At 41.7% G+C, this 22471-nt stretch overlaps 1 protein-coding gene across 1 annotated transcript; it reads right to left on the reverse strand.

The window, feature by feature from the left end:
* Positions 1 to 1955: 1955 nt before the first annotated feature.
* Positions 1956 to 17289, reverse strand: LOC308122278 (scavenger receptor cysteine-rich domain-containing group B protein). Its single transcript, XM_080484019.1, has 12 exons — positions 17040 to 17289; positions 13186 to 13325; positions 11426 to 11458; positions 9393 to 9410; positions 8646 to 8948; positions 8492 to 8560; positions 7455 to 7769; positions 5566 to 5634; positions 5239 to 5307; positions 4830 to 5147; positions 3987 to 4070; positions 1956 to 2866 (listed from the first exon to the last, which is right to left on the reverse strand). Exons 2-12 carry the CDS (start codon positions 13319 to 13321, stop codon positions 2550 to 2552), a joined length of 1731 nt encoding a protein of 576 aa, XP_080340145.1. The 5' UTR covers positions 13322 to 13325; positions 17040 to 17289; the 3' UTR covers positions 1956 to 2549.
* Between the last annotated feature and the right edge of the window lie 5182 nt (positions 17290 to 22471).

Consider the following 22471-nt stretch of genomic DNA (forward strand, 5'->3'; position numbering starts at 1 on the left):
ATCGCCTAACGATTTCAAATGAACTGTTCAGCTTTGAGAAGAACCACCTGCAGACGGTGTGGATTTCCCCTTGCACATTCCTCCCGGCGGCAGGTAGTGCCTGTGTGTGTGCAGTGTGCACACGTGTGCACGCCTCAGTTTCGCACCGCCGATTTGAAATATTTTTACACTTTTGCAAGTGAAGTAGATTTGCTGTGTGCAGGTGCAGGCCGAGTCACCTTTGACAATCAAGCAGACAGAGAGAAGACACACCTCAGAGCACAGAGCAGCTCATATCTCACCCCTGCAAGTGTGGAGGAAATACAATCGTCTACGATGAGATGTTTCACGTTCAGTTTTTAAAATGACCAAACGGAAGTTCAAAGTGAATACTCTATGTCTTTATTTTTTTAAATGGAGACATGATGCTGATATGCTGAGTCATTGTTTTTTTTTTTCCCCTGACTCATTGAACACGCCCTGTTTTCCTGGACACTGATTCCCTCGTGCAGATGGACGGAAGCGGATCAATGCGCTGCAGCTTTGTTCCGTCAGTCGCTGCATTTAACTTACACATGACTGCAATTCAAAACCTCAAACTTACAGAAAAGTCTGAGAAAGCTGGTTCACGGTGCAAAATTACGCCTCAAATCACAGATCAGGGTTCAAACGGCCTGAGATTTACATGCAGCTTGATTTATAGATTTGATCAAATTTAGGACGGAAATTTGTCAGGTTTTTTTATATTTGTTTTTTTATATGCGTCTGAATGTTTTGTCTATAAAGAGTATATTTTGTAGTCGTTACGAGACATTGTGATTTTGGTTTCTCTTCTTCTCATTTACTATTTCTCTTTCTGAAAGTATTAAAACACTTTATTCTATCCTCCTCTAATTTGAAGACATAATATATATTACATTTTTAGTTCAGCCTGGGGAAGCAAAGCAAATATGGGGATTAAATTACATTTTAAGAGAAAAAATTTAATGACATTTCTACTAGATCTTTTTTTTCAGACATTATTGAATTACATCATGTAATGTATTTCCTTAATAGTTATTTTTTTTATAAAATCAAATTAAATTAGTTCAGTGTTGCTCCTTTTTTGGGTCGGTGTGCCTATTCTAATAGACATCTAGTCGACTCTTCTATATATTTGATTGATATTTGTGACATTACGGCGTCAGTTTGCTGAATTTACTCCTTTTATTCACTACTGCATCTTTACATTCATGAAGACTTTAAACTATGACTTCAGTTTGATTGTCTCTCTTCTGTGGTTTATGCTCCTTCCCTCTCTCTCTCTCTCTCTCTCTCTCTCTCTCTCTCTCTCTCTCTCTCTCTCTCTCTCTCTCTCTCTCTCTCTCTCTCTCTCTCTCTCTCTCTCTGTCTTAATTTAGTTTTATTGGATTTTCAACATTACCTTTTTATCTTATCTTGTTTTCATCTTGAAGGAATTTCTATTCAAGTTCATGTTTATTTTAAATGTTAATGATCAGTCTCACCCAGCAGTGTGGAAGTTTGCACTTTTGCCTGATAGCGACCAGAACCCCGTTTATGTTTGGTTCGTGAGCCTATTTGTGTTGAGATTGCATGTTTTCCCTGTGCATGTGTGGCTTTTCATCACACACAGTTCAAAAACTATCGGTTACCGTTCCTGTATTCTACCTAGTTTTGTCTTGTTAAGTCGATACCATACCGTCAACTTGCTTCATTTGGTTATAAATCATTTAACTAGTTATTTTATATTAGCAACAATGATTTTTTTTTGCTTCCTTGATCAAATACTCAAATGGTCTACTCTGTCCTAATGTTGGCACCGAGGCTAAATTATTAAAATACATAATCAATGCAGCACTTTTTGGATGGCTGCAGGACATTGTCCATTTGAACACAAGTAAGGAAGTTAAAGTAAAAAATCTGAGGAGATTCACAGATGTAAATTCTGTGTTTTTACACCAAAAATGTATTCTATACCAAAAAAAAGCATTTATTTTGTCACATTTAAGTGACCATTAGCTCCTTACATTTTTTTTAATGAGATTCACAGAAAACAACATTTCAATCATATATTCACAAGATATAACACATTTATTTATGGATGCCTCTTTCTTCTTGCATTCTCACGCTTTATTAGTGTCATTTTAAAAAAAAAAATCCCCGTTTATAGTTATCATACACACTCATGAATTGTAAAACTAAAGCTTTCCAGTAGAGTTAAGTTTCCACCGACTTATTAATTGATGAACTTCCTCTGGTATTTTTACTTAATCATCCAAGTATATCATGTGCAGTAACAAAAAAAAAGAAAGACAGTTTAAAGCTTTTCGTTGTGTCAAATAAAAAATGTGTACATTGCATTTTATATCATATATCATATATTTATAAAGTGCTTAATAGGCATAGATAGTTACAGTATGTAATCATATAGTGTCATATTAGTGGTTGTATATGTTGATGGAGGAGTATCCTTCAGCATTGTGAGAGCTGTTATTTACAAAATGTACACAAGTCCTCGGTTGGTATGCCCACTTCCCGCTCCGGGAGGAGGCGGGAGCGTCGCGCTGGAATCATGACAGCGAGCAGGTGACGCCGGCGTCTTCGGAGTGGTCGCAGTTGTGCACGTCCCAGGATATATGGGAGCACTCCTGCAGGGAGTCCTCGTCGCCGCTGCACTTCAGATTGTCCAGCAGGATGGTTCCCGCGCCGGGTCCGAAGTGAGCATCCCCCCAGGCGGTCGTGGCCTCCCCGCAGCCCAGCTGGCGGCAGACCACCTGGACGTCCGGCAGGTCCCAGGCGTCGTCGCACACCGTCCCCCATCCGGAGTTGGAGTAGATCTCCACGCGGCCCTCGCACCGGTGCTGGCCGCCCACCAGCCTCGTCGCTCCTGGAAGAACAAGAAGAACCACGGAATTCACTCAACAGTGGCTTCAGTCCAGCTTCAGCGCTTTGTCCTGCGCAGGGTCACGGGGCTCCATGATGGTCGAGGGCAGGAAACACCTGGACACGTCACCAGGACAAACACTTGAAAGGGACATGTGTAACTTTTTCGTCAAATGTCCAAAAACAAGCATTTGAGGTGAATCAGTGACTCTAAATTTATTCTGAGAGGCTCATCAAGCTCATGTTTGCAGGTTTGAATCCCCTTGACCCCTGACCTCCTGCATTAAATGCTATAAGGGTTAAACCAGACCTGGGCATCATGAGGCCCTGGGGCCAAATATGACTCTTTACCTCTGCTTGACCGGTACTCATGGTGTCACTGGGAAATCCGAAATCAAATGAAAATGACTGTTATTATTGGCTTTATTACATCTAAAAATGGTCTAATTGTTCCACGTTATTGGCCATTACTACATTATTGGTTGTGTCCAGCAGGTGTTATCTCACAAAATTAGTTAGTTAATGTTTACCTATATGGTTAGCTCAAAAAAGAGAAAAATGAAATCATGATTTCCAGCCAAAGACTTGGAAAGTAAAGGTGATGCAGAGCAATAGTAGCTCTTAGACATCATGTTTTAAAACGGCTTTTTATGAAGAGATTATTATATTATTATTGAGCAAAACTGAAGTCAACCGTATGTCGGCCCTCAATATTGCTGCTAAATCTTCATGTTTCCCAAAATGTTCTCCACTCCTGAGTTAGACAAATGAACAAGTTATATGTTTCCTCGTGAAGTGCTCTTTTTTTCTCTTCTTTCTCTTCATTTTCAGGTTGTATGTACGCAAATATCTTTCAAATAAATGTAGCTGGTTGTTACAGACAACCAGGTGTAGTAGAAACAGTTAAATACCCAAATTAACAGTAATTAAAGCTTCTTGCAGATTCTTGGACTGACCTTGGTAAAGTCATCAGTTTGGACAAATTGTTCTGAAATATAAACATTCTTAATCTTCCTTCTGTGGGTCTTACAGAGCTCTTCAGACGTATGCATGATGACACACTTCAATAGCAAAAACATCACAGATTTAATTTTGATTTCCCCACGATGATAGAGATGACCGACCTTCAGAGGGTGGCGAGGTGGTGGGGCTGGCGGTGGTGGCCGGTATCTTTTCTGTTATTCTGAAGTCACGCTGGACCTCAAAGGCTGGGGGGGAGGAGGAGGAGCAGAGGAAACCATGAAGACACAGCTCAGGAAATATCAGGTCACAAAGTCATTTTCTCCTCTAATGACTGCACTGATCAATAAAGGAGGCCCATTCGTTTTGCTCGGCGACAAAACACAGCTGTGATCACCGTTTGTAAGAGATGTATTTCATTAGGCAGGAATGATTTTAATTGCATGTTAAAGGTGAAATTCCTCACAAAAAGTAAAAAAAAAAAGACATTTTCTTCAGAAAACAACAGTGTAACTGCATCTCAGTAGTAACATAAAAGCATGGGATTTGTTGCATCAGTAATGGGGAGTGTGTGTGTGTGTGTGTGTGTGTGTGTGTGTGTGTGTGTGTGTGTGTGTGTGTGTGTGTGTGTGTGTGTGTGTGTGTGTGTGTGTGTGTGTGTGTGTGTGTGTGTGTGTGTGTGTGTGTGTGTGTGTGTGCACTTTAAAGTAGTGAAGCCAGGCCTGCAGGCATGCAGTGAGGCTGACAGGCCTTGACTCATCCACTGTATATTTTATGCTTCCTGCGCGGTCTCCTCCTCAGAGCACCACAGTCATGCACTGCAGCTGGACAGCTCGGCAGGCCCGCCTCAGATGACTGGATAAAGAGGAAGCGTGAGCTCTGAGTGGAGCTGATGACTTAAGATGGATATTTATACCACAGTTAGTTACGGGCTACCCCCCACCCCCCACCCCCATTCTTTTCTGCACAGGAGGATGTGGATGTGATGAATGTATGCCAGGTCTTACGTATACAGATAACTCCGGCGTCCTCGTGGTGGCCACAGTTGTGTTGACCCCAGCCCAGGTGGAAGCACTGGGACAGCTCCAGCTCCAAGCCGCTGCAGGCCACGTTGTCCAGCAGGATGGGGCCCGAGCCGTAGCCGAAGTGGGCCTTGTTCTTGGCTGCGATGGCGGGGCCGCAGCCGAGCTGCCTGCACACCACGTTGGCGTTGGACATCCCCCAGTCGTCATCACACACCGTCCCCCAGACGTTCCTGTACAGGACCTCCACCCGACCCTGGCAGCTGCTGTTTCCATTCACCACCCGGATGGATTGTTTTAATGCTGAGGAATAAACACAGACAGGTGGATCATCAACATGGAAGTAAAATTCTGTTTATTTTCTCATCATTTCTTGAGAACAGCGTGTTGTTACCTTTTGTCAGAGCAGGTGTGGTGACTGCAGTTGTACTTGGAGTCTCTGTGACTGGAATTTCCTCTGTTGCTGGAGGAAAGACATAAAAAAACCATTTGATGGATCATTCATTAAGGTCAGGGTGGGGTTTGTCTGCATGGCACTGTCACCACCATGTCTTTTGCGGCACATGGGAAGACAAAGAGGGAGAAATGGCGCTCCCTGTTGGTCATTTGGCAGAAGTGCACATTCATTCAATTCGGCATGCTCGTGCGACGGGACAATGATGAACCAATATATCAAAGATATGAAACGAGTGTAACCTGAGGGTTTGTGGTGTGATTTTACCTTGTGTGTTCTGTGTTTCCCAGAGGCCTTTCATCACCTGTGTGGTTGCGGGCGGTAGTGTAGTGGATCCTGCAGACGAAGGGAAGAAGAAGAGAAACAGATTAACTTCCATTCATTTACAATATAGTGACTGTACACAACTTTTCACGAGATGATCATATGTTGATTTGTTAAACGTGGATATGGATACCATATAAAGGCAGGATGTTAGTAATAATTTACCGAAATCTGCTTTCATCTGAAAACAAATATTCTAAACACATGAATTATATTAGTTTTGTATAAAAATCCCATTCAACAACACTAATATAGCACATTATTGGATGATGACAATAAGCAGATCATTTGTTGCTGGACTTCATTTGCTGTGCTTCTTTGTTAATAGTGGATAATGTGCCTGTAATTTTCACTAAGAAGGAGACTGGGTCGGTGATTTGAGTGTTCACAGCTGATTCATAGAAATAAGGAGCAGAAAAGAAGACGCTGTCAGGATAACCTGGCGACCGGCTGTGTGGTGGAGAGACTAGTGAAGAGAGATGCAAGAGGTGTAAAAGTTTCAACATCAGTTTTTGACAGATAAAGATGCAACTAATCATATAAGAAAGAAACATATGTTACTCTAAAAGACACTTTTCTGCTTCTCATTTTGGTAAAAGCCTATAAAGAAATAAAAAACTTCACTCAGTGGTTTCCAACCAGGGGTCCAGGACCCACCTGGAATGCTTCCAGTGATCACATTAAGAGAACTGAATTTATTTCCACACTTTTTGTTGGAGACAACCTGGGGGGGCTCCATGGAGAAATAAAAAGGTGGGAACCACTTGCTTTCTCTTTTTGACTAGACACAGGAAATTAGCAGCAAAGTAGTTGCAGTGCCTACCCCCCCCCCCCCCCCCCCCCCCTCTCTCTCGGAGAGTAACAATCATTTTATGCATTGGATATTGAGGTGTGCAGACAGTCATGATTTAAACAGAATACATTCATTAGGTTTGGGTTAGATGAAATTTGCCAGCTGTGGGATATTTATTTGACCACTAGGGGCGCACAGGGGTAGAACTTTTTTTTCCTTCCCACTTCAGTTTGTATTATGTGGTGAGTCACTTTGTTGATCAGGGTTACTACACAGCCGTGGATATGTTTCTACATTAAAAGTCATTTCTTTGTTATTCTGATCATAATATGAACTTGTCATCTATATTTTTGAGTTCCAGCTACAAGTGGCCAACTGTTTCCTGCTTTTGAAGCTGTAAATAGTGTAATAAAAAACCACTGTGATCTGCACTTAGTGGTCTGACGCATAATAATGTTGACATTGCTGTTCTCTTATTTCCATTTTAGGTTGTATAAAGCTTAGCTATAGAGTTCTAGTTATCTATTAATAATAATGTAATCATTTATTGGTTTGGCTCACTTGAGATCAAGTATGTGGCCCCTAAATTAAAATGAGTTGGACACCCCTGTTACTTTATCATACTGCATCATTTCTTTATGTTCATTCAGCAAGATTGTTTTTTTTTTTTTTTTTTAAATAAAATCCAAGCATAGAGAACTTAATTTTGACTTTGCAAATCTTCCTTCTCTCTGACTGTGGCACTTGGGAACTCTGATTGTGGGTATTGTAGTATTTGCTGCTTTGAAATGATTTTTGTTGTGTGGATGAATTTAAAAAGATCGATTCACATTACTACATAATATTTTTGACTTTAATACTAGATGTATTTATAAAAAGATACTAGCTTGAATTTCTATTGTTGATTTCACAGATTCAATTAAGTTAAATTCACTTGTCTTTCTCCACGCATACGTTATCAAGGCCTAGTGAGTATGAATGGCTATATCATGAGTTATTGGGGTACATCTATGCCATACGTGTCGTACGACCGCCCTACCTGTGCAGGTGACCCCGGCGTCCTCATGGTGGCCACAGTTGTGTTTGCCCCAGCCCAGGCTTTTGCACTTGCTGAGTTCCTGCTCGGTGCCGCGGCACTGCACGTTGTCCAGGAGGATCAGGCCCGTGCCGTAGCCGAAGTAAGAGTTGGTGCGCGCTTCGTCGGCGTTCCCACAGCCGATCTGCTGGCAGACCACCTGGGCATTGCTCAGGCCCCAGTCGTCGTCGCACACGGTCCCCCACTTCCCCTGGTAGTAGATCTCCACCCGGCCCTCGCAGGCGTTCTGCCCGCTCACCAGGCGGATGGTGCCGTCTCCTAAACACACAGGAAGGACTTTGTAAAACTGTTGAATGCATATTTTTAGAACGTTGATGTGTTTTTTTTTTTTATTCTCAGCCGTCGTTTTTCTGATATCAAAGGATTTCAATGTGAGTGCATTGCAGACGGGAGATGAGCGAGAGAAAGGGATACGTGGAAAAGAGAAAGGTGTGAGCAACACTATCCACACTGTGGCCCTGGAAGTAGAAAAACAGAGCTGATTCTGGAAATGTTGTAGTTACATTGGTCGACTACATTTCGACTGTGAACCTAAAGCTGAACCAAACCTACAACATACTCGCTTCTGATTAAACTGGGAAAACGCTCCTCAGCACGCAACATGTTGTCATGAGTATTCCCGACGGCGTGGATGTAAGCGCTGGTGCATACGTGTTGCATATCCAAGTGTTCACGTGTTGAATTTCATTAATCAATTAAACAATTTGTTTAAGTGTAACAAGCTCATTGGTTCATTCATTCACTCATTTACAGCGAGTGAACTTTGCGTAATGTAATCAAAGTTATTGCTGTTAAACGCATCATCATAAGAACTATATTTTCAATCTACCGTAACGAGTTCTCATAAGAACGCAAAGGCTGACCGCTGGTTTAAGGAAGAAACGGGGAGACGAGCAGTGAACGAGTGTGTGTGTTTTGAGTGCTTGCCTATCACGTTTCACGTTGGCAGTGTCAGTTTGATGAGAGCAGAGAGCACTTACGTAAGCCGGAGTTCTGCCATGGCGGTGTGGTGTGATCCTCGAACCCTCTGTAGCCCACGCCGGGTGGTTCTAGAACCCAGATGCAAAGAAAGAGCAGCCATGTCAGTTACGTTTCTTAAACTGACAACGGGCTCCCAATTTAAAGTGTAGTCACCTCTGCAGGTGAGACCCACGTCCTCGTAGTGGTAACAGTTGTGGACCCCCCAGCCCAGGCTGCGGCACTGGCTGAGGTCGGTTTCGTCTCCTCTGCAGTCCACGTTGTCCAGGACGATGAGCCCGGCGCCTTGTCCGAACTGAGAGCTGCTGCCCACCGCCACGGCCACCCCGCAGCCCAGCTGCTGACACACCACGTTGGCGTCCACCATGTCCCAGTCGTCGTCGCACACCGTCCCCCAGGACTCGTTGTAGTGCACCTCCACTCGGCCCTCACACCTGTTACGCCCATTCACTAGTTGCACTTTGGAGAGACGAAAGGATTATCCGTCAATCTATCTATTCTGGGTCTCTGAGTGAGGTGAGGCTGCACATAAGAAGTGTATTTCTGTTTTGAACAAGCCGAACGTGCTTCCGGAAAATGCCAGACTCTGATTCTACAAGTTAAGGGACGCAGTAAGTCACATGACTCCTTGGACGTGAGGCCGGGGTGGATTCAGCAAATGAGCAGGGATTAGGGAAATGGGAGAGCTGGGAAAGTGACCTTGTTTAAAAAGCCTCGGGCACACCGCTCTGCCTCCTCTGTGCACTCTTTCACTGACACACAGCCAAACGCTGAGAGGCTTTCGTGGTGTGACTTGGATGCAGGAGCGGTTTTTTTTTTTTCTTTTAACCGAACATGAAGGTTGTGTGCAGGTGAAGAGGAGGAGGGGGAGGAAGAGGAGGTAGCTGTGAAGCTCACACTTACCCTGATACTGCGTCCTCACTGCATTTCGCAGACCATTGGTGGAAACAGGAGGGAGGAGGGATATGGGAGAGAAAACGAGAGGGTATGGTCAAATTATTTGTTGAAAGGCGGTTCTTGGCCTTCCATAGTTACTGTACTCTATATCTACTATATCTATTTTCCTGTAACATTAGACTCAGACCGAAGCCACAACAGGAGGCCTGTTCTGAGTTTATGCACCAGGAACACCAAGAATATGTCATGTCGAGTTAAGTCCTACGTTATTAAATGGATTGTCAGACAGTGAAACATTCCAAACTTGGTGTTGCCTAACTTTTCCATCAGTGGTGGTTTATGACAACATGAGTGGATATCATAGCATAAAGTGGCCACTTCTTTCTGTTAGCAGACATTTTAAATGCTGTATGTGATTTTTATTTGCCAAAGTCCCATCGACACAAGGTTGTAGAGCTCCGCTGTGTGCACAGAAGCCAAATGGTTACATTTATGGCACCATCTAGTGGCCATTATAGATATGACTGCAGCAAAGCAGAGCAGTGGCTTAACATAAAACTGTTAACTATATAAAAGCAAAGTGCCTGTGTCGAATTTTAAGATGAGATATCGTATAAGTGATGGGGATGTTTGGGCCAGAAGAAGTTGGATGAATATTAGAAAATCCGATGAGCTTCTTAGTCAGGAGTGCAATTTTCACATTCCATATGAAACAAAAGTTACTCCTGAATTTTCTTTCGATCATCTGCTTTAGTAATTGAGGCCTCGTTACACAACAACTTTTCAAGTGAAAACAGTAAACTTTGTTCACGTTTTGGGTGTTTGTTTACTCGATTCTACTGAAAAGACAACCTCCTGAAAATGACTCCCAACATGGAACATTCCGAAAAAGCTCCGACTCTGTCCCTATGGAAATGGGGGGAAATGCAACTGCGCGATTAAATGGCCCGTAACAACAATGGAGTGTTATGAGTCCATATTCTTCTGGGACTTAATAGTTATATAGTTGAGAGTCACAGTAAATATATGAATGTCCGTGTACTCACCATTGTTAATGTTTATAGTGTATTCTTCTCTGCATGCATGTGTGTCGCTTCATTACAAAACAACCAACAGCACCTACTAGTGGCCCAACATGGAAACAAATTTTTTTTCTGCATTTCTGCCATTTTTGTGTAACCAGATGTCATTTTTTAAAAATGTTGTCATTTAAACGTGAAACTTTTCTGAAACAAAAATGACAAAACACTTTTACATGAAATGTATTGTGTTAACGGGGCCTCCATTACATACCAGCCTGTACTTTTTTTGTTTGCAGTTGGGTATAGTATATAAGAAACAGATTTTGAGGGATGGTTTTCCAGACGGCACCAATGCTGGGATGAAGCACGAGACCATCCAAGGTCATCGGCAACTGATTCTCCTCCAAAACGCTATACAAAACTACGCTTCTAAGTCGATTAGTTATTAAAACAAAAGGCTTAATGGTTTCCTCAAGCTTATCAAGTACTTAAACCTATTCGAAAAATGTATTGTATCAACCTACATACAGTATTATCATAAAACAAAGGTACACGACCATTGATTGGACTGTTTTCAACGGTCTGCTTTAGACCAGAGCAAACTCAGAGGTGGTTCTGTGCTCGATTTCTCTGTATCTATGGGACCGAAGAGTCCATGAGTGTCCAGGTACTGACACCGGGCATGTTTTGCCCAGAGTCCCACTGGAAGGAGAAGATGATTCTAATGCCTCACCAATATCTCAGGTTTCAGCATCTCACAAAGACATCACAGACTTCTCTATTTAAAAATCACACCCAATGTGGGTCAGATGGGACAGGCGCCTCCCGCTCGTTTGTGACATGGAAACATGAACAGTGCATACATAAAACTAAATACTGTCGCTGCGGGGCTGTAAATATGACTGTTTACAGTGTCGCATGAAGGGTTGGCATTGGGTTTTGTCCTCTGGGGTGACACTGTTCCCGTTCCCAGGACCATCAGCAAAGTAAGTTATAATAAAACAGAATATTACTTACGCTGTACTGCCCGTTTGGTAATTTTCAGATCTCCTGTGAGGGGGGGAAAAAGAAAGATGAGTTATTCACAATATTTTGGATTTATCAAGAGATTATACTATTTTTTCAATTAACTTATTTTTCTCAGGTTAGATGTGTTGTTTCTGTGAGTGGAATTGATTGTGGTTGGCTTTAAGGGAATTTTGGCGACGGTAGCTGTGGACACAAAGGCGCTCATCTGCAGGGAGTTCACTCGCGGGTACACCCGACTCTTCAGCATTATTAATGCCTGAAACATGTGGTGGAGCACTGACACACAAGACATCATCTCATCTGTCGCGCCCTGTTTTTGTTTATGGCCATAGCAACCTTTTTTTTTTTATTTCCGTTCAACTATCTCATCTCATGCCTCAAACTCTATGCAGTGTGTTGGAGCCATCATGCGTAAGGATCGGAACGTTTGTTAAATCTATTTAGACGTGAAGCAGCATTTTAGAACCAGAGGATTATTTCATTTCTGTGTATTCGAGAAAATTGTATATTCAGTCAGTTACAATTGGATGAGTTTTTAGCTTTTTTTGGTTTTTGTTAAATGCCTCGTATGAGGTTTGTTTTGACATTGAATTATTTATGAATATAAATATATATATGCAAGCATAGTCTCTAATCACATTTCTTGACCATTTTGCCAAAGAAAATCTATTTTGTGACAAGTTGGGATATTCTGTAAATTAATCAATCAGGGGCTACATGTATACTTGTATAGTCATGCTTCTTCTAAATCTTCTAAAATATTATACTTACACTTTCTGATATGTGGTTAGCGTTGAACAGGAACATATTTGTAGACCAGATGAAAATGCTGAGTTCTATTCTGATTTTAGCCTGAAACGTACCATTTGTTCAGTTATCTTCAAACAGTGTAAGCGTAAGTTTTGTTTATTTTCTATATCATCCAAAACCACCGAAACATCTGTTGTGTTTAAACTACGGTAACAGAATCTTTTTTAAATCATTAATAAGAGTCAGATGCCTTTATCAAATGGTGGTAAATGCATTAAGTAGAGCGTCGTTATGAAGCTTCAATACGTTTCAATTCGTTTCGTATAAAGATCGGTAATGCCACTTTCGTGTGGAAGGTGGCAGCAGTGAGTCGGGACAAGACATGGCTTGCTGCTAAACGCATGGACGCCAATTGAAATAAATCAAGATGGATTTTTTTTTTTTTAAGTATTAAGTTTGCGAAAAAGATACATACATTTACAATGCTATAGTTTAAATTGTGGTTAAAATTTCACCTTTCACGATATATATATATAAAAAAAACAACTTCTTTGATAGGTGAAAATGAAAATGCAGCTTTGAATTTTTAAGATCTTCACTTGCTGCTTCTTCCTTTCTTAATGAATAGAAGACTGGCCAGATAATAAAGTGACTTAGTACACCACCTGGTGGTACAAAGTGGTATTATATAACTTCATTAGATGTCTAAGATAACATAATCACTGTATAAATTTAATGCTTAAAAATTAAACATATACAAGTTACATTGTACCTTAAAACTGTAAAGTTGCCCGTGTTTCTACAAAAATACTTGCAATCTCTCGATAAAATACTCATATGTTAATATTTGTTTAAAAGGGTCAAATGCAATATTTTTGATATTCACCTTCAAGCAGCTTTAAAGAAAAAAAAAAAGAAAAAATGCCTTGACCGGTTGTGTCTTTGGACACATTCGCATTGACCCTCTTTCCAGTCATCCACCGCCGCCACACACTCACCGTGTCTCAGCAGCACGCTGACGGCCACCAGGAAGAGGGATCCCAGCAGGGACACCAGGAGCCAGACGGCCGGGTTCCAGCACCTGCACACGCTCTCCACCACACGCTGGCCTCGCATGGCTGCCTGACTAACCATCCGCCTGGAACACACACATTCACACACCGTCCGTGACTCTCGCCGGGCTTTCCCCGAGCTAGACGAGGAACTGCGTGGGGCAGATCGGGCAGTAGTAGATACTTTTCTACTACTAGAGAACAACAGCTTTTCCTTTGTTCTGACGGAGAGTAGCCTAATTATAGTATTGGATTGTTGTTGTTTTTTCTGTCAAAGAGCCTGCAGCTGTTGACACTGTACTGTAGTAGATTATTGATGGCAGTCTGAGGTCAGGTTTGGGATGTGTGTAGCTCGATAACAAATCATTTCTGGTGATCACATGACTCTGCATGGAAATATACAGCCTTAATGCTCAGACAGAATACAAATGATTATAAAAATTTGATAAGAGCAGGTGGAACCAACGACCGATCCCACGGCTTTCCTAAACCTTGAGCACAAAATGGCGGCGGTGCAGCAAACGGGCACCGGGGTGAAGGGTGTCGCTGCTGATGGGTTTAGTTAGTGAGCATCCTCGTCAGGAGCAGCAGCTGGGCTCGTGAAGGCTTGAGTTTCAGGCAGAGGCAGGCACCTGCAGCCTTGTTTTCAAGGGGATTTTCCTTCAGACACAAAATATTGGGATTCACTGACAATCACTCAGTAATCAGAGTTAGATAGTAACGCGGCCAGACTCTGAATAGCCCACATTCTTCTGAATGGAAAAACCAGGATGAATGACATATACAGTCCTGCTCAGAATAAATGAATAAATGACACGCGACATCTTCAAATGACGAATTTAAGAAATCTTTTCAAAATTAGAAATGTGACAATGATCACTCAAGCATTAAAAGGTACAGCTCCATCCCCTCCGCTATAGCAAAACTAAAGTGTCTGAATGTGGCACATAACTTTATTCACTTTTTTTCCATAATGACCTGCATAAGTTTACAGCAGCTCTTTCTGCACCGGCACATTTCAGCTGCCACCTGAGATTTTTAGCTGTATAAAATTCAAGGTGCACTGCGTGCCACTTCTAAACAGACTATGTTTCCCCCTTTAACTATTTCTTTGTGGCATGATATATCCTTTTTTTCTGACTCAAAGAGCAGAGCGCTTCAGCTCACACTGAGTTTTCTGTCTCAGAAATCTTCAGACTTCATCATTTCGGTGCAACTTTCAACTCCTCCTGTAGCAGAGGCCACAAAGCAGCACCACGGGGTGGGAATACCTCCACAAATGTTTTACCACATGTTGTTTGGAAAGAAAATTGATGTGGTGCCTTATCACTTCTGCTATACTATATCTGAGGATTTCTCACCACTGACACTTGTTACCTTTTTGTTTGTTGTATGTTACAGACCAAAAGCTGCACTCCACATTTTTCTAGTATTAAGCTGTTATTGTCCTGTTTTTAAGTGGGTTTTTTTCTTAAATCCACATCCAAAGGCATCATTCAAACACTTTTACTACTATAAAACTTAATAATAACTTCATGAAAACAATACAAACTCTCGAAGCAAAGATCACAGGATCCTCACTCATTACGCTTTTGGTAACAATAATAAAACGACCATTTTCTCGATGTAAAAAAACTGGAAATGTATGTTAACCCCCTATTTAAAAACATTTTTTAACTGTAGTCTTTTTTCCAAGGTGAGGCAACATCATCAACAAATGTAATTGTTCTTATCTTGTTAACCAATATATTTTTTTTTTTTTCAAAAACTTGAAACACCCAGATTACAAACAAGTAACTCACTTTTTAAGAAAAAAAAAAACAATAATAAAAAATAGAATGAAATAGTGACCATGATTGTGGGGGGGATCCAAATCCCAGTGGCATGAAGAGCATCTCCTGTAAAAAGTAACCTGAAACTTGCTGTGGTGATCACTAGAAGTTAGCAGCTGATTTGAAACGTTATCCTCTATGTCGCCGTCGAACGTGTTATAAATCAGAGGAGGTTTGTATCTTATAGGGTAAAATTATTTAAGAAGCTTGTGTTCGATGGCTTGACTGCAGAGCAAGGTTGCAACGGACAAACTGTACTGTCAGGGCTTTTTCTTTAAAAGCATAAACTGATGACTACAGTGTCAAATACCAGCTGTTTTAAAAGTGTTTTGTTCAATTATATAATCTACACTCTCCTAAGCTCATAACCTGAAACATTTTGATTCATGCCAGCTCTAACTGATGCTGACCTCTTCTGGTACATAACCTCCACTCTATGTCATTTAAAATGATCAAATATTCTTCATTTGCTTAATTTATTTGCTCCTTTTTTTTAAGAATTGTTAAAAAAATATATATATATATATACATTAGCCATTAGCCCCATGATTATGAAGATTTGTTGAATTTATAGAACAAGTTCCTCAAATTTCTAAATCTATTTCACTTAAATTAAAATTCTTTGTTGTGTAAAACTTTGTTTTATTGGCAATTGTTTTTAAGGGTAATTTATTGAACTCCCTAAAGTAGATGTTTGCATATTCATTGCAGCAAAAACCAACGCGGCCTACAATCAATGTCAAGAATCTCAAACTTGGTTTATTACCCGGCCTTAAAAACAGCGGCTGGACTCCACATTTGAGGTGTTTTCTTTAAGGGAAAGGAGGGACTGTTGTCAGCAGCATGTGGTTGTTTGTCTCTTTGCTCATGCAGAATTCCCCCCTGACCTTACCCAGGAATGTGTATTAGGGGATGATGAGGGGAGAATTTGATATTGGGCCCATGAGATAGTGGACATTCCGGGCCCAGGGGGCACAAAAAGACATTTCTGCTTTCCGCGGACCCCGTCGTCAGGCATAAACGCTGCTTCCTGCAATCTGTCACTAGAACTCTCCAAAACGCTTAGCCAGCCGATGACACTGCGGGGGCGCCTCTCGTCTCCTTGCAGGAGGAGGAAAGGGCAGAGAGGGAGGGGATGTTCGGACCTTAAGCCACTGTACTGTATGCATCCTCAGCTGGTGGAGGTACATTCAATACGCAGCCTTTGTGTGTGTGTGTGTGTGTGTGGGGGGGGGGGGGGGGTCCAGTCACACTGTGAGAAAAGGCCGGGGGTCCGCCACACTGAAGCGACTGTGCCTCCAATTGGGAGGTGGGGATTTTGACACCGGCACAGCGCTCAGGAACTGTGGCTGCCTCTCCTGCAGACTGTGGCAACAAACCACTCGAAACTCCGGGACAAATGGCTCAGTTATGAGGCATGAAAAATAATCTAGTCTCCAATGTTATGTTTTTCAATACTCCATTCATGGTGGGATGTAGCGCAGATCCGCTGGGGAATAATGTTGCCTTTTGTGTCGGCTCTGCTTCCCCTCCCTTCTCACTTCCCTGCGCTGAGAAATAGCTGAAAGATCTCAGCCCCACAAAAATACCCCTTAATGTCTGAGATAAACCAGAGAATAACGCTGTCGGCCCCTTCAACGGAGAGAATTTTGTCCCTTTTAAACAGAAAATCATTGCATTTGTCAGTGTTGTAATTTTACTTTCTTTAGCAAAACATATAAATAAGAATAAAGCATGATGTTCAAACGGAAAAAAGGATTTACTTGACTTTGCAACAACTCTGCATGATGAAATTCAAAGTGATAAATCATTAGAAATGCATTTGAATGAGTTTTAAAGACAAAATATCCAGAAAAGTTAAATATCACAATCCCACACAGTGCTGTGATCATGTCAAAATACCTCATGAGCCTCAAGTAAAACAAAATCGAACTTTATATTCCAGAAAAATATAAAAAAAATACATACCTGTTGTGAAGTTGTTTGTCTTGGCCGAAAGTAATAAATAAATAAATAAATATAAATGTTGCTTCCTCCCCCTCAAAAAGTGGAAAAAAATGTCATCCGAGCTGAAGGAGCGGGTGGCTTAGTTCCACAAAGTCACACAGAAAACACACAAACTCTGAGAGGGCAAACTGTGAGTATCCAGCGCCGGCTTTTTTAGGTCTTTCATCTCCTTAACCTGGCTGGACTATAAGTACCTGGCTTCAGAGACAGCGATTACGTAAAACAATAAATACCACCGCATTGTATGTTAATAATCTGACGCCCTGCACCTGTCCGTGGTTAAAAGAAGCAGGAGGGGCGAAACTGAGACAATGAACCCTAACCCTTTAGTGGTACTCCTGCATCTCCAGTTTCAGGGAGCGCTCTCAGAAGGTGCGGTCCTGCTCATCCCTGCACACACACACACTTGCTGGGAGAGGCAAGGCTAAGGCTTAGGTCCTTTTTTGTGAGCTTGTAGGTGTGTGTGTGTGTGTGTGTGTGTGTGTGTTTGTGCACAGGACTCTCCCACACAGGGCTGATCTACAGCCCCGGACTGGGATTAGGATTCGCACTAGGATTCGTTTGCCCCATCTCAAAAACCATCCATTTCCAACAGGCTCGGCTCAGCGGCCAAAATTATTGGCACATTATGAAACACACTGTGGCCTCTTTGAGATCAATTCGGATTTCTTCTCGGCTCTAATAATTCCCGAACAGTGGAGAGATGTGAGAGCTCTTTGTGGACTTTTTCAAATAGAAAAAACAAAAACAATAAACAATTGATTATTTCTTCATGACACCAGAATCAGCCACTGAGCCAAAATACGCTGCTTCTCTCAAGATGAGCTGATTTTTTTTTAACCTCTAGGTCATTGATTCCCAACCAGGGAAAGATTCCCAGGGGTTGTGAAGCCCTCTTGATTTTACAGCGTATACGATTTTATTTTATGTTTCAAAAATAGGTGAGTCAACATTTAAGTAAGTTTAACTCATTGTTACACAATATAACAAATAAACTATATTTCATATGTGGTGTGTTATCGGGTTCTTTTAGTTTTTATATCTTGTAATTATATATGGGGGGGGGGGGGTCACTGAGATTTACAATGGCAAAACTTTGGGTCACTCAAGAAAAAATGTTGGGAATCACTTCTCTGGGTCATGATTCTATAAATAAGCAACTTTAAACATACAATTTTCTTTTCTGCATTCAAATCTTTTCATTATCCTGAAAATTGTATGTGTTTTCCAGCTAACTGAAGTATAATCTACCCACAGTCACAGTTCTACAGCAGTGTTAGCTTAGCAATTAGCAGTAGCACCATAAAAAAGGCGGGAACCATACATTTCTAAATATGGATAGCTCAGCTGCAAATTATGACTTATATACATTTTCAGCGTAAAGATAGATTATTGCAAAGTGAAAATCGTACACCGGAAAATAATACTTACTTAGCTGTTGCTGCGTTTTCTCCATCAAATGCTCCAACATGTTTCAGCAGCTGGTCGGTTACTTTATGCTACACAGGTAATATTAGCCTTTAGCATTTACCTTTATTAGCATTTATAATTTTTCTTTAAATGTTACATAATAATTAACGGATAAGTAGTGGGTTTGTTTATATAATAAAGTAATCATTTGCTGTTACGGTTATTGGTTTATTGTTTATTGGACTTTCATCAGAAACTATAAAATGGGAATATTCTGAATTTCCACCAATTTGTAACGGTGTGAAATGTTAACAAAATTTGGTCTGCGGACAATTCATGGCTCTCATTCTACGTTTACTGACATGTAAACCAGGTACTTCAACGGAGAGCGAACGTCCAACATAAATCTGCAGAGTATTTATGATTCCAGTCGTGCTAAATAAAGTGCACATCAAGGAAGAGGAAAAAAATCTCGTGGCTCATCTTTGTGCAACAACGTGAAAGTCATGGCCTGATGGAGTCACATGTGAAGGATCTTGACCCTGAATGGAGGCGAAAAGGGTTGTAAACATGTTGTTGCTGTGTTAAAGAAAAGCCTGACACCCTGCACAGACCCGGGTGATCTCCAGGTGACATGTGTTGGAGACTTCACGTGTTTTTTGAAACCATATTGCAGCAGTTCCCAGCTAAGATGTACAATGATGCCGAGATGGTCAGCAGCGATTAGCTGCATTAATAGCCTGACCTGACTGAGCTGTGGCTGGGACTGGAAGTTAAAATTCCCTTGGCTTTTCCACTTCTTTGAAAAAGAAACCTTTTGTGAACTTCATGTATTTCTTTTCTTTAAGTTGTTCCAGCTGATTTGAGATTGATGTTTCAGTTTCCTTTTATAAGACACAGCAGAGATTAATAAACGGTTTATTCTCTCAGTTTTCCCCGTGGCTCTGCACGCCGTTTTAATGCGGTACGTTTGTTGCAGGGAAACACAATGAGCCGCCATGTTCGCGTTGTTCTGTGCGACGGTTAACAGGGCTGCAGTGAAAAGAGGAAAACAAAAGCTGGAGCAAAACAAAAAAGCCCGAAGGGAGAAAAAGGCTGGAGGAAGAGCGGTCTCATCATCTCCCAGTTGAATTTCCAAGCGGCGGAGCACAATGTGAGCAAGTGGGCCACTCTCAGATGGGAATGGCGAGGCTCCTGCAATACGTGGTGACGATTTAGCGAGGTCAGCTTTTGTGCGTGCGCCTCACTTTTACATAACTCCCAAGTGAAGAAAGGCAAATTCAGAGATCATCCATAGGGTTATATGTCCTCCCGTCCAGCTTTCACAAAGGAATAGGTTATCTGTATGTGTTTTGTTTTGTTTTTCTCCCTCAGCAGTGAAGCTCTACAGTCTGACACAAATAGCACAGCAAGACATCCTGACACCTTTGTCTTGGACAACTATTTAAAGTGGGTCATGACGACAAGTAGAGTTGTGTATCCCTCAGGTGGTGAACACTGTGACACAGTTTACCTGTATCACGCTCACATCAAGACCCCAAACTCCATATGAAGGTAATTATTTAATACTTGCCGTGCTGACAACAAATGACAAGTCAGAGGTTTTGACTGAGGTATGTTGTAAAGATATAAAGTCGCTGGGATGTGATAGTTTCACAGATTTTGGGAAGATGTCGTGCTGTCCAATTACATAACTGAGGGTATTACGTTTACCGACAAATGGTAAGGAAATACCATCTTATCTATGATCCCCCAAACAGATGCAAGGACGCATGTCATAATAAGGCAAGGCAAGGTCAAAACGCAACACCTGAAGCATTAGATGACTTTCACAATGAGATAAGGACTTCATTGAAACACAGAGTCGTAGGGGAAGTGCCTTATTTGAACTCCGGCGGCCTTTCCTCACCGGTGCAGCCAAAAGTGAATCGAATGTCTCCGATATAAAAGACTGTAAGGCAGCACTGTACCTGCCTCTGGTCATTTGGCCCGCGTGAATGAAACATGTGCAGAAATGCCATTTCAATACAAATTACTCGAAGCGATACATCTTGTGAAGTCAAGGCCAAAGTCAGATAAGATATCAGCGAAGCTGCAGCTATTCTTTCACTGAAGAGAAACATTCTGCCTGGAAGAGTTCCTGCTTTCACAGCACAGGTCCTGATCTCTTCTTGGGAAAATGTTCATCCCGATTACGACTCTCACGCGGATGTGTTGAGCTCAGTATCCATCCATAGATCCTTTTCTTCAGCACAACATGTCTGTTCTCACAATTCTTTCTCCACATCCCTCTTGACTATAACCAGGAGACACTCGATCTCCTCCACTTGGGTATTTTCAGGCCCCTGGAGCCTCAAACTACAGTTTAGAGTCGCCAGTTAACCTCAAACACATGTTTTTGGACTGTGTGGGGAAACAAGAGTACCCAGAGAAACAGACATGCACGCACAGGGAAAGCATGCAAACTACGCTGGACTCGAACAGGCGGTTTTCTCACTGTGAGGCAGGAGCGCAAACCACTACCCACCTTGCTGCATTTCTCTTTTAGGGCTCAATTTTACCATCCAAAGGCATATTTTTCTATGTGGTTAGATGACTTTATATGTGCATGAGAGAGGAAATCGATGGACGTGTGATCACTAAACACGTATCGTCCTCAGGTTAAAAATGCAGGTTTTATTTTTCTGTCATACTTCGTCTCTTCTCGTGGTTCATGGTTGCACACATGTTGTCCCTGTCTGCCAGCTTGGACAAGCGTCTCGATCGACCTGCATTACAAACACAATCGTGCTGTGAGACGTGCAATTATTTGTAAATAGAAATTAGTTAATCCCTTGAAGAATAAAATATTTTTTAAATTAGCTGAATAACATAAATCAGTTTGCTTGAGTTTATTACTTTGAATGTTTTACGTGACAGTTTCGCACAGGGATGTCAAACACGGGGCCTGCGGGCCAAAACCAGCCCAAAAGAGGCTCCGATCCGGCCAAACCACCAAGCAAATGGTAAAGATTTTAAATACATTTCTTTCTTGATTTCTTTTTTATTCTTTTTACATTCTTCTTAAGAATACCAGACAAAACACAACAGAGACCTGAGCTGAGATATCAATGATTCTACAATGAAAGAAAGCTAACTGGCATTAGCCTCGAAGTCACGCTGTCAAGGTGAGTTTGTAAAAACACCCATAATGCAACAGTTATTCGAGAAGGTTTTTTTTTTTTTGTACATTTCATTGTATTTTGCACAAGAAAGTTTCATCAAAATTGACTTTATGTTGAGATTGCACCAATTCCCTGTCGTAATTGTATACTATATTCATGTATACTCTGCGAGACAACAAAGAAAAACTTTAACTTTTAAACCTAAAGGTCATCGTGGCACTATTTCACCTGTCCAGCCCACTTGAGAGGAAACCGGGCTGCATGTGACCCCTGAACTAAAATGAGTTTGACACCCCTGGTCTCGCAGATTGATGGACAGAATTAGATGCAGATGCCATTAAGATATGATCACGACAATCCAAATATGAATATGTGGTGAAGTGGTGAGCATGCCTGCCTCACGGCAACACCTTGGTTTGATTCCTGACTCGGAGCTTCCCTGTTTCCATCGTCTCTCTGCACAAACGTGAGTTCCACTAAGTCATGAAAGAGAAGAAAGAAAGTGTTCTTTATTAATCCCCTCGGCGAAACTACTCTGCATTTGCCGTAGCTATCCCATTCACAGTTAACCTTAACTATACATGTGGGGAGCAGTGGGATGCCACAGCGGAGAACTTTGGGATTCAAACCTGTCACGTTGTAGGACATCAGATCGGCACGACAAAAACAGGCCCACGGCCAGAAATGTATGTGTGTGGTCAACAAAAATACAGAGTCATCGCTGTCACATGTTAAAATACTCCGTTATAAGTCAAGTACTTTGGGCGCTGCAGCAGGAGGAATGTGGATCCTGGCAGAAGAGTTGATTTCTGCTTCGTT

Source organism: Lipophrys pholis (assembly GCF_963383615.2).
Source record: "Lipophrys pholis genome assembly, chromosome: 16".
Lineage (NCBI taxonomy): Eukaryota > Metazoa > Chordata > Actinopteri > Blenniiformes > Blenniidae > Lipophrys > Lipophrys pholis.